The sequence below is a fragment of the Sminthopsis crassicaudata genome, chromosome 2 (assembly GCF_048593235.1).
Source record: "Sminthopsis crassicaudata isolate SCR6 chromosome 2, ASM4859323v1, whole genome shotgun sequence".
Classification (NCBI taxonomy): Eukaryota; Metazoa; Chordata; class Mammalia; order Dasyuromorphia; family Dasyuridae; genus Sminthopsis; species Sminthopsis crassicaudata.
This window is the reverse complement of record NC_133618.1, coordinates 527,555,915-527,568,841: the sequence shown is the minus strand read 5'-3', so window position 1 is coordinate 527,568,841 and position 12,927 is coordinate 527,555,915. Positions and strand designations below refer to the sequence as shown.

General features: G+C 34.1%; 1 protein-coding gene and 1 long non-coding RNA gene across 3 annotated transcripts in view; one reads left to right on the top strand and one right to left on the bottom strand.

Moving 5' to 3' along the window:
- The window catches only part of LOC141558020 (uncharacterized), a 99,390-nt gene that overhangs the window by 63,098 nt on the left and 23,365 nt on the right, over positions 1-12,927 (bottom strand). The gene's annotated exons all lie outside the window — the stretch shown is intronic.
- The window catches only part of PRTG (protogenin), a 138,784-nt gene that overhangs the window by 111,955 nt on the left and 13,902 nt on the right, over positions 1-12,927 (top strand). For both annotated transcript variants that reach the window (XM_074294576.1, XM_074294575.1), the window contains exons 14-15: positions 827-954; positions 3,313-3,483. In XM_074294576.1, the coding sequence (XP_074150677.1) occupies positions 827-954; positions 3,313-3,483 (299 nt within the window). The remainder of the gene's footprint in view (positions 1-826; positions 955-3,312; positions 3,484-12,927) is intronic.

The following is a 12,927-nucleotide window of genomic DNA, read 5'->3' as shown; positions in this document are numbered from 1 at the left end:
CTCCTTGCCATATTTAGTCAGTCATTCAGTATTGTGCTTACAATGGTTTGGGCACTGTATTATGTGCCCAACCAAAAAAAAAAAAAAAAAAAAGGCAAAAGCATTGTTCCTGTTTCCAAGTGAAAAGGATAAGGAAAGACCTCCAAATATGGGATATGATTTGTAAATCATCCAACTTGTCCAAATAGTAGATTAAAGGTAGTCGCTGTCTTTCCCATAAAGGAAAGAGTTAAATTAGAAGGAAGAATATATTTAAAAATTGTGTTCAGAATCAGGAAATTACTAAATGTATAAAAGGGTTTTTTGGTTGTTATTACTTGACAAGTATAAAAAAATTTAATCAGTGTTAGGTTCACTAGATTGCATATTATTACCCAAGATATCTTGATTATTTTTACATACTTGAATTTGACTTTAAGTAACTTGAACTTTAATGGGAAATTACTCCCTCCCCCCCAAAAATAAGATTTTAGCGTTGGTGCAAGAAGATGTACCCCCTTACTTAGGTTTTTTGTATTGTAAGACACTGTCTGATGCACATGGTAAAACATGATTTGACCCTCAGTATAACAGAATTTATGAAATAATAGTCCTTTTTGTGGGGATTGACTATATTGTTGATCATACTCTCTCAGATGGCATACCTTCAGGTTTATTACTATATTCATCAAGATTTATTTTATTCTAATAGAACTCACTATAAGTATAATATGAATGGGAAATAAAAGAAGCAATTTCTGTTTTGTATTGATTATAAATGTTTAAAAGTCTGAATTTGTGAATCATGAGCCATCATTATTAACAAATCTATTGTTTATTAATATAGATCTGAAACTCATATGTTGGTTCAAAACCTAGAACCAAATACCAAATATGAATTTGCTGTTCGTTTGCATGTGGATCAGCTCTCCAGTCCCTGGAGCCCTGTAGTTTACCATTCAACACTTCCAGAAGGTAAAGTAATGTTGCTTTGTGTGTCTGTGTGTGTGTGTATACATATAGATAGATAGATAGATAGATAGATAGATAGATAGATAGATAGATAGATAGATAGATAGATATAGATATATATAGATATATATATCTATATATATATATATATATATATAGAGAGAGAGAGAGAGAGAGAGAGAGAGAGAGAGAGAGAGAGAGAGAGAGTCAGAGTCAAAATTGACAATTTAGAAAGTAACCGTTTTGAGGGCAAGTACTTTCATAGTTCCTCTCTTTCAGATTGTTTCTTGACTGATAGAATAATTTTAGAATTTAAAAAAGGTAATCTATTTCTTCCCCAAATACTCTATGAGATTGTAGTTTATACTTAGAGTTCATGTCTATATTACACAAAAAAGGGTTGAAAGTAACCTTCCTTTGATCCACTCCCACCACAAAAAGGGAAAAAAAACTTTATTTGGATAGTCTCTGAACATCTTAAATACCAAACTAAATTTATTTTTGTTAGTTTGTCTTAAAATATGAAACTCACCTAATGTAAACAGTACAGAGTACAGTAGAATTATATAGCTTACTGTGATTTTTAAAAATTTGGTTTTTTTGATACATTTGTATTATATTGCATATTAAAATAATGCAATCATAGGGTTCTATGCATTTTTAATTAATATTATCATCCTTTTAACTCGTAATAACTATGGTCAATTAAAACTTGCTACTTAAATAGTGTTGTAAAATTTCAATTTATAGTAGAATTGATTGCACTGTATTCAGACCTTCCCTAGGGTATGATGAAATATTTTGGCCCCAGAGGTTATTTCTTTTTTTCCCCCTGAGGCAGTTGGGTTAAGTGACTTGCCTAAGGTCACACAGCCAGGAAAGTGTTAAGTGTCTGAGGCTAGATAGTGCTCTATCCATTGCACCACTTAGCTGCCTCCCCCCCCCAGGTCATTTCTTTTTGTACTTTCTAAACTAACACTAGCAAATACATTTGTTAGAAAAAGGCTGAATTTAGAAAATTATATGATCATGAAAAATATTAAAGGACATTTTTTAAAGCACAAAAATAATTAGCTTTTTGAAAGAAAATATTCAGTTTATCATCCAATGTATATTCCAATATATATCTTTTTGTAAGCCAGCAGTGCATAAAAAGTTGTGATCTGGTAAATTAAACCAGAAAAATCAACAGAAGAGCAATTAATTACTTAGCACATATCTTAAGTAATTGCAAATTAATACAAAAGCGTACACATACACACAAACATGCATGGACACACATATACACACATACACACACACACATATATATATATATATGATGTGTGTTTACCTAATATCCTATAACTTGTGCTCAATGCTAGTTATTAATTAATGAGAAATCCTTTATATATTTTCTTCAATTACTTTTCTTTTTTGGTTAGATTAGTATACTTTCATAAAATAGAGTCCATAAGCAGACTTCAGGTATAGCAATATCAAATAGAATAATAAATGCTCTTTAGAGATAATGAGAACAAAGGCTCCATTTCATACTGTATAGTTGCCCTTTAATGAACAAATAACAAAACCATCTTTAGCTACTATAGCCTTCTGATAGAACAATTCATGTAGTTCTTTCTTTAATTTTTTAAAAACTTTCTTAAATTTGAGGCATTTCTTAAGATAAATAATTTGCCTAGAGTCACATAACCAGTATATATCAGAAGCATCAGATTGTCCTCATGGAAGTCATTCTTCCATCCACTGTGTCACATCTTAAACTGTGGGCTGCAACACCATGTGGGGTCATATAACTGAATGTGGGAGTTATGAAAGATTTATTATCAGTAAGTGTTTGATTTGCATACCTATTTTATATACCAATATACCCAGGGTAGCATAAAAATTTCCCAGCTGAAAAGGGCTATAAGGGGAAAAAATTTAAGGAGCCCTGTATTATGTTATACTACCTCCTGCCCCTTTGCTGATTTTTGCAAGTTTATAACGCTAGGATTTTTTTCTCAATTTTTTCCTCCTTGTATTTTATTATCCTCTCTTACATCCTACACTTGTGTTAAGGAGATTATGTATTAAATAAAACAGACAGCCATTTCTGTTCAGAAGTTTTTGTGCTTTGGTCTGAATCTTTAAAAGACATGTGTAAAATAAAATTTACCTTAGAGTCTTAAGTCTTCTTAATAGTCTTCTTAAGATTTTATTTTGAACCTTTGTTAATGATTTCCAGATGCCTAATTTTTTCCCTAAATATATCAGCTAAAGTAATATAATATCAATGAACCATTTCCCCCTAGTAATATTGTAAAATTGTGTGTGTGTGTGTGTGTGTGTGTGTGTGTGTGTGTGTGTGTGTGTGTGTAGCACCAACAGGCCCACCGATTGGAGTGAAGGTGACTTTGATAGAGGATGACACTGCTTTAGTTTCTTGGAAACCCCCTGATGGTCCTGAGACAGTTGTGACTCGTTACACTATCCTGTATGCTTCTAGGAAGGCCTGGATTGCTGGAGAGTGGCAAGTCCTACACCGAGAAGGTAAATATGATCATAAATTGATGACAATTGGGAAAATGTTAATGGCTAATCTATGATAGAATTATCTATTTTGTCAAAATGATTGATATCCTGAAGATTTGCTTTAAATTCAATCTTTAAAACCATATTAATGATTCTTTTTAAATTTTTAATTTACATTTTCTCTGCATTTTGGCAGTTCTTTAGTTAGTATTTTTTGCAGATTCCTGGCTCCTGTATGAACTATTACACAAACAACAAAGCATCATTCACTTGTATCTAACTGGATAAGAGAAGCTTTGGACTGTGAAAAAAAACCCAAACCACCTTTTAAAGCAAACTGATAGCATAATTAAGATTTCACAAGTAATGTTTACCTACTTAAGAGGATAAATTTCAGAAGAGACCATCTACATGTGCTATAAAAGTCCATATAATTTTAGTGTCAACAGAGGACAACCCTCAGAGTCCATTTGCTAGGCTTAGTTTTATCAAACAAGCCAGTTTGTAGTGAAAGTAATGGGCCTTTTGAGGAGGATGTTTAAGAAGAGGGAATATGTCAATCGATATGTTTCTTGGGTGCTTACTATGTGCCAGCCAGATAATGTATTAGACACCTAGGACACAAATACAAGAGTGAGGTGGTCTCTACCCTCAAATAGCTTTAAATTGTTGTTATTCAGTTCTATCTGACTTCCAGACCATACTGACCATGGGATTTTCTTAGCACAGATACTAGAATGGCTTTCCATTTCCTTCTCCAGTATATATGTAGGCAAATCAGGGTCACACAGTAAGTGTCTGAGGTCACATTTGAAGTCAGGTTTTCCTGATTGCCAGCCCAGCACTCTATCTATTGAACCACCTATCTGCCTCCTTATTCAGTTAAGGGAATACAACTTCTTGTGAGATAGAGGCATAATAAACACAAATGATTAGAAGGTGGAACACAAACAATATCAAGAGATTTGGAAAAGCTTTTAAATAGGAAGTGTCACTTAAACTGAACCTAGAGTTCCCAAGAGGCAGAATTAAGAAAAGAATATATTTCAAAGACAGTTTATGTCAGGGCATAGAAACGGGAGATAGGACATCACATAGGAAATAGTTGGCTGGCATGGCTAGCAAGCTAAGTATGTGGTATAGGAGGGATATTGTTCATAAATTACTTGGGGAAAAAAAAACAACTTAGAGTCAGATTATAAACAACCTTAAAGACTATGAGGGAAGCTTGTATTTTATCCTAGAGGCAATAAGCAGCCACTGAAACTCCTTAAGCAGGTAAGTAACCTAGTCACTAGGTCATACCCAGAAAAGCACTAGTCCCCCAACCACTTCTTTACACTAGGACCAGGATGGACACTTTCACATTAGGGTAGTTAATCAATCCCTAACAATGGAACTAGGACTCACGTTTCCAAACCAGATAAGAATCATAGTAGTAGGTAGTGTTTCTATAGCACTTTCAGGTTTGCAAAGTGATTTATCATCTCAGTTTAACTTTACAATAATCCTGAGATGTGGGTGAAGTTATCTTCATTGTACAGATAAAGAAACTGAGGTAATGATTTCCCCAGTGTCATAGCTAGTAAATGTCTGAAACCATATTTAGATTTCCTAACTAAACCTGGAGTTTCCCAACTCCAGGTCCAGCACTCTATCCATCCATTGGACCACCTAGCTGCCTAGGAGTCTGCCAGTACTCTTTTGACTTCCCCAGGCACACAGCTTCTTTTTTTCCTCCCCTTTCCCTCTCTCTTTTCTTTTCACACTCCCTCTCTCTCACCTCCCTCCTTTTTTTTTTTTGTTTTCCTCCCTCCTTCCTTCCCAGGACTTGGAAAGGTTAAGAAAGGAATGTCACCATTGAGTGTCTATCACTATGTTCTTCGGGTTCTGTCAGAAAGTGGAAGTTACAATTTTCTTTTTCTTTTTTTTAAATTTTATTTAGAATTTTTTTCTACAGTATATATGCATGAGTAATTTTTTTATAATATTATCCTTTGTATTCATTTTTCCAAATTATCCCCCTTCTCTCCACACCCTCCCCCCAATGACAGGCAATCCCATACATTTTACACATGTTACAATATAACCCAGATACAATATATGTGTGTAAATACCATTTTCTTGTTGCACATTATGTATTAGATTCTGAAGGTATAAGTAACCTGGGTAGAGAGACAGTAGTGCTAACAATTTACATTCACTTCCCAGTGTTCCTTCTCTGGGTGTAGTTGTTTCTGTCCATCATTGATCAACTGGAAGTGAGTTGGATCTTCTTTATGTTGAAAATATTCACTTCCATCAGAATACATCTTCATACAGCATTGAAGTGTACAGCGATCTTCTGGTTCTATTCATTTCACTCAGCATCAGTTGATGTAAGTCTCTCCAAGCCTCTCTGTATTCCTCCTGCTGGTCATTTCTTACAGAGCAATAATATTCCATAACCTTCATATACCATAATTTACCCAACCATTCTCCAATTGATGGACATCCATTCATGGAAGTTACAATTTTCTAGGATTCTCAAATCCATGGTTCAACCTTTTGGCAGCTCTGGAGTCAGGTTGGGATAATTACATCTTCAAGATCAGATATAAGGAGGAGGAGGCATCCAACCCATTTGTCTTATTGGTTTCCAACCCCAATTTCATAGGCAGGGAAGCTTCACTTAGCTAAGAAACTTGAAATTTTTAGCTAGGATTATGCCAAGTATAAAGGATTCCAGAGAAAGGATGGAGAAGGAGAGAGATAGGTACCAGACAAGAGGAGACATAACTAGGGAATAGATAGCCTATTAGCAAAAGATTAGGTCAAGAACAGACAACAATTATTTCTTGACTGCAGTAATAGCTTAAGCTAATCCTTTAATATTTACCTACTCCTATTTATCCATTAAAGCAAAGGCTCTAATTAGGCAAATACTTTATCATAGAATTTTAGATATAGAAAGAATTCCCACCAGAGCATTTAAGTGATTTGCCCACAGTCACACAGCTAGTTATTATTATTAGCAAAAGTAGGACTAGAGTTCAGATCTTCCAAATCTTAATTTAGAGCTTATTCCATAAGAATCAAGATCTTCAGCACTCTTTTTATCAAGCTATCCTTAAGTACTTAAAACCTTTTTGCATTAATTTTCTCTAAATAATTTAAGAGTATTAATTGGGTTGTCTGAAGGATCAAAATTCTTAAATACCCATACTTGTTAGTAATTAATTAGTACCCAATTACTGTAACCTCAAAATTCAGATGATATCTACAAAGAAAACAGTTTTGTTTTTGAATATTCAGTAAGAATAATTTTGGAAGCTATACATATATTATCTAAAATCAGCTGAAGATAAGACATATATGGAAAAATCAGTTTGTTGGTTTATTATCAAACAAGCTATTTTAGGATATCAGAGTACAAAGCAAAGATGATACTTGGGGATACAAAATTCAATGGTCGTCTGTGGTATTATGAGAGGTGGTATATACATGAAATGCTAAGCCAGGAATGAGAAAGACTTGAATTAAATCTAGCCTCAGACACATATTGGCTGAGTGATCTTGATCAAGTCACTTAATTTTAGTGTCCTCGATTGTATAATGGGATAGTAACAATATATACCTAGCAAGATTATGAGGATTAAATGAGATATTTTTTGTAAAACATACTTAGCATAATGCTTGGTACATGACCAAGTATAAATGCTTACTCCTTTCCTCTTCCTTTTCCTAGTGCTTTAATATTGATATTAATAATGACATTTAAAGAAGTAATCTAATCAAGAGTAGATTAAGAACCTAAATTTAACATTTTAAGACGGAATAGATATATTGAGTGTGGCTACAGGTATATCTGCTGATATTAGGATTTGTAGATATTTCAGTACTAATCTTTGTTACATTATAATCTCTTTCTTATCTTATCACACCAACTATACCTGTCTTTATATTGATTATCTCACATAATTGGTAAATCAGTTCATCACACTACAACCCAATATACAAAGCCTGAGCCAAGATTCCTTGCTTTGGGTTCTAAGACATTCCATATATTAAGTCTTGCTTATAAGAATACTTGCCTGACTAATGTTTTTACTGGTTTGTGGAATGAGCAGATTTGGGGTTTTTATATATACCCAAGGCAGGCCCAAATTGCTTCATTGCACTTGACCTATGAGCAAAAAGTGTTGTATTTATAACAATGAAGAATTTAAATACATGGACAGGATGTTTTAGGGCTTTTTGTTTTGTTTTTTGTCACTTTGCATTTAGAATTTTAAAAAAGATTACATTGGTCTCATCTTTTTCAAGAAATATTAGAGCACCATCTAGTGGACAAAAGTATTTTCATTCCATTTGATCTGAATAGGTCATTAAAATTTTTTTAGAATGATATTTTTCTCAATTAATGTAAAAATAATTTTCAGTATTCATTTTTAAAAATTTGAATTCCAAATTCTCTCTCATGTTCTCTCTGAGATAATAAGCAATTTGATAGTTATTCACGTGCAATCATGCAAAACATTTCCATATTAGCTATATTGTAAAAGAATACAAAGACACCCCCTCAAAAAAAAAAAATCCAACACAATAAAAATGATCTCCTGATTCTTCTATCTTCCCTTTGGAACAGTTCATGTAAGGTTTTCCAGATTTTTCTGAAATCATCTTGTCCTCTCTCATGTCATAGTACAGTATTATTCTATTACAATAGTATTCCATTATAATCATGTATCACAGGTTGTTCAGCCATCTCTCAATTAATAGGCATCCCCTGAATAGATCATTCTAATTTTAACAGTTCATGAGATCAAAATTATGTATTATTCATCATTTTATTGTTCCATGCTATTTCCAAGAATGACTTTTCCTTATATTTATAAATCTTTTGGGTTAGAAATATGCAGATTTTTCTCTATTTCAAACCTGATATATTGGGTAGGGAAGAAATATTGAAAGCCACTCAAGGAGAAAAAATTATATCTTTATCCCTTCCTTGAAGATTAGAACCAAAGAATATAGGACATAATTTAAATATGAATTATAAAAATAAATATCCTTCAAATTCTAGATGCAAAAAAGTCTATAGCAGTCTGCAACAATGGACATGAGCTAGTAAAATGACATTTACTATGAATAAATATAAAGTCTTGGATTTAGGTTCAAAGCATTAACTGTACCAAATACAAATTGGAACAGATGTGCTTATGTAGTAGTTCATTTAAAAAAAAAAAAACAACCCAACCCTGTAGATTTTGATGGAATAAAAACTTTCATCAAATAAGATATATGCTGAGATAGTCAAAGAAAGCTAATATGATCTCAGATTGCATGAATACAGAGATGTATACAGTATCCAAAGCAGAAGTTCATAATCCTTTTTACTGTGCATAGCCCCTTTTCTCTACATCTAATCTCTGCTTGTTAACCTAGTTTCAATCCAGATATTATCACTCCTCCAAGATCTGCCACTAAAACTCATGATCGAGCCACTTACTTTGACTAAGCTAAATCTATTACTTTTCTTGACCTTCCCTACAGTTTTCTGATGATTACTAACAATTAGTGAAGAATTGGAAATAAGATAGATGTCTGTTCATTAGTGAATAGCTGAACAAACTGGTATATAAATATAATGGAATCTTATTGTAAAAGAAATGAGGAATTTAGGGAAATGTATACAAATTTGTTTGTGAAGTGATACAGAGTGAAATCAGCAATAAAAAAAAAAAAAAAAAATACATAGAAATCCCAGTTGTATAAATGGGGGGAGGGGAAGAGGAGGGAGAGAGACACCAAAAAGAAGCCAGAGTCTGAGTAATTGAAAAATCAGTAACATCATCACTCTTCTTGGCAGAGAGGTGGGGGACTACAAGAGCAGAATATTGCATACATTGTCTGACTGGTAACTAAGTCAATTGTTTTTGTTTTATTGTTTTTCTTTCTTACAAATGAAAGTTTATTTGGTAGGGAATATTTTAAAATGGCTATACAACAAAAGAAATCAAAAAAATTTACTTTAAAAAAATCCATAGTAGTCTAAATCTCACTTTCTCTGGCCAATTTTTCCTACATAGTTTCCATTTCCTTTTATCTCTCCACCTCATCCCAAAACATAGAGGTTGTGATATAAATATTTGGAGAGAAAAGGAGTCTTTTTGGACCCCTTAAATCATGTCTTTTTAAAAATATATGAATGACTAGCGCTATTGTATGTTTTTTACTTCCTGAATTATTCTATGTGCTCTATATGAGGGTTGTATGGGTGTTACTGGGGCAGCTAAGTAGTGCAGTGAATAAAGAGCCAGATCTGGAGTCAAGAAGACTCATCACCCTGAGTTCAAATGTGGCTCCAGACACTTACTAGCTGGGTGACCTTGAGCAAGCCACTTGATCCGATTTATCTCTGTTTCCTCATCTATTAAAATGATCTGGAAAAGGAAATGGTAAACCATTCAATATGTTTGCCAAGAAAACCCTAAGTAGGGTCACAAAGAATCATGAAGAGTTGAACACAAATAAGTGTTATTGTCACTGCTATTGGCACCAGTACCCCATTTTTCAATTCTACTACCAGAATAGCTTGTCATTGATCTCTGTGAGTCTGCCTAACATGTAAATTTCTGTTTGTTTATATAATTCTTTCTTTTTTCCTTTTTCCTTTTTTATTTCTCTCGCTGTCTTTGTCCCTGTCTCTGCCTCTGTCTGTCTCTCTCTCTTCTCTCTCTCTCTCTCTTTCTCTCTCTCTCTCTCTCTCTCTCTCTCTCTCTTCTCTCTCTCTCTCTCTTCTCTCTCTCTCTCTCTCTCTCTCTCTCTCTCTCTCTCTCTCTCTCTCTCTCTCTCTCTCTCTCTTCTCTCTCTCTTCTCTCTCTGTCTCTCTGTCTCTCTTTGTCTCTCTCTCTCTCTCTCTTCCTCTCTCTCTCTCTCTCTCTCTCTCTCTCTCTCTCTCTCTCTCTCTTCTCTCTCTGTTTCTCTCTCTCTCTGTCTCATCTCTCCCTGTCTCTGTCTCTCTCTCTCTCTCTCTCTCTTCTCTCTCTGTCTCTCTGTCTCTCTCTCTGTCTCTCTGTCTCTCTTCTCTCTCTGTCTCTCTCTCTCTCTGTCTCTCTCTCTCTCTTCTCTCTCTCTCTCTCTCTCTCTCTCTCTCTCTCTCTCTCTCTCTCTCTCTCTCTCTCACACACACACACACACACACACACACACACACACACACACACACACACACACACACAGATAGAGAGGCATACACACATCTGGTACTGTTGGATTTTCCCAGATGTAAACATTTAAAATGCTCTCTAAGCAGTTCAAATGTTAATATTAAATAAAAGCAAAGTTGTTGCATGAGTTCCAATTTTTAAAAATCTGTCAGTTAAGTTTCTGTGATGTTGGTGTCTAAAATAATGACTTGATAAAATAGTCAGGCAATAATATGATGGTGAATTACTGCCTCTGCAGTTTGAAGAACCATTTTTCTTCCTCTCTGATCTCCAAGTAGATCAGAGGTTACAGCCTTTACACATCTGGTGTGCAGTAAATCAGCCTAAAGAGCTCAGGCTCTTTAATGATTCAGCTCATCTGAAAGGCACCACTGGGGAAAGGATCTGCAATATGAACTTCTGCCTTTAATAATGGTGCTGAAAATGATGACTTCTTTGGTCACAGAGTCCTCATGTTTTGTTTTTATTTTGTTTACATTTTGCCAGTTTGAATTATTTGTTTATGAAAGAGCTAGAGTTTTTTGAGGTAGTTTCTTTTTTGCCTATTAAAAAAAAATCCAGCCCTTTGTTCTTCATATTTTGCTTTTCGTGAAAATGAGGAAATCATCTTTTAAATGGAACCAAGCATTAAATTACTTCACTGTTTCAAAATGAGACTTTCTTGGAATAAAAAATAATGATATTTTGAAATTTTCTAAGGCACTATTTTCAGAATTAAATATGTTTGGTCTTCTATAACAGAAGGAATATCAAACAATAGTAATCCCCTTCAATTGTTTTTTTATTTGTCAGATTTAAAAATAGGATAAAGTAAAATAAAAATAAGTGAATGGTTTGAAGCATTCCTTATGCCAGCTAAACATAGTAGGGCAGGACATATCTTTTTTTTTAATTCTATTTGCCTAAGTAAACTCTAAATATAGGGGTCTGTGTGTTTATCTAACAGTTGTACTCTAAAGTAGATCACATGTTTTTAAGGTCAAGTTGAAACCTAAGATCACCAAAACATTCTCTAGTCAACTCTGATATTGGCATTCTGATTTAGCTGTCTCATACCCTGTGACCTGAAGTAGTGCCATGTGCATTAGGACTACAGCTTAAAAGATTAGGTTCTTGCTGACATTCTCATTATGGAAGAAACAAGGGGGCAATAATTCACCGGATACAAACTTGGAGTAAAATCCTTGGTTATTTACTCACTGGAACTATTGTTAGGATGCCCCAGAGTCATGGTAAACTTGTTGGAGATCCAGTACAAATCCTGGATGACCCTGTAAGGTCTATCCATAGATATAGTATATATGGGCAACTTCTTGCTTATGGGCATTCTCATCATTCAGGTTTCTCATCTTTTTCTTTAAAAAAAAATAGTACCATGTTATCATTGTAATTGGGCATCTTGGTGCCAGACCTGGAATCAGGAAAATTTGAGTTCATATCTAGCCTCAGATACTTATTAGCCAGGTGACCCTGGATAAGTCACTTAACCCTATTTACCTCAGTTTCTTCATCTGTAAAAAGATCTAGAGAATGAAATAGCAAACCACTCCAACATCTTTGCCAAGCAAATCCCAAAGTGGGTCACAAAAAGTCTGAAAAATGACTAAACAAATACAAGTCATTGTAGAGCTTCAGAAAGACATTTAATATCAAAACTCACCAAACTTTGAGAGTTGCATAGCAATTCCTTATTTTTTTTTTCACAGTTTACATCGTACAGGTAGGAATCTTAGATCTCCATTTATTGAGAAGAAAAAATAATATTCATTCTTTGGTTTCTTTCTGAGTTTCAATCTGACATTACCAATCCCCTATTGAACATTACAAACTGAATATTCTAGAGTCACCCCAGATGCAGCATAACTCATCTTTTCCTCATAATCCTTCACTGTTTTAAATTTCCCTATTTGTATATAAGTTGTGACTATTCTTCCAATCTTAAAGATGCATAAACTTAATACTACCCTTCACTTCTCATTGCCCCTCATCTAAATAATCCAATTAATTGTTGTTATAGGCTAGGTCTAACTCAGACCAGTCCTCCAGTTAATTAGGTTTGACATTGTAACAAGAACTACTGCATAGGTCATTGAATACTTAACAGAAAAGGAGATTTGCTTAGCCATGGCAAGAGAAGAACATTAAACAAGAGGAGGCATTGATGACACTTTGAGCTGATTCAGCTGACTAAAATTCCCTTGACTATTACTCATCATGCTCCATCAGTCATGTATCAGAGGATCCCTGCAGC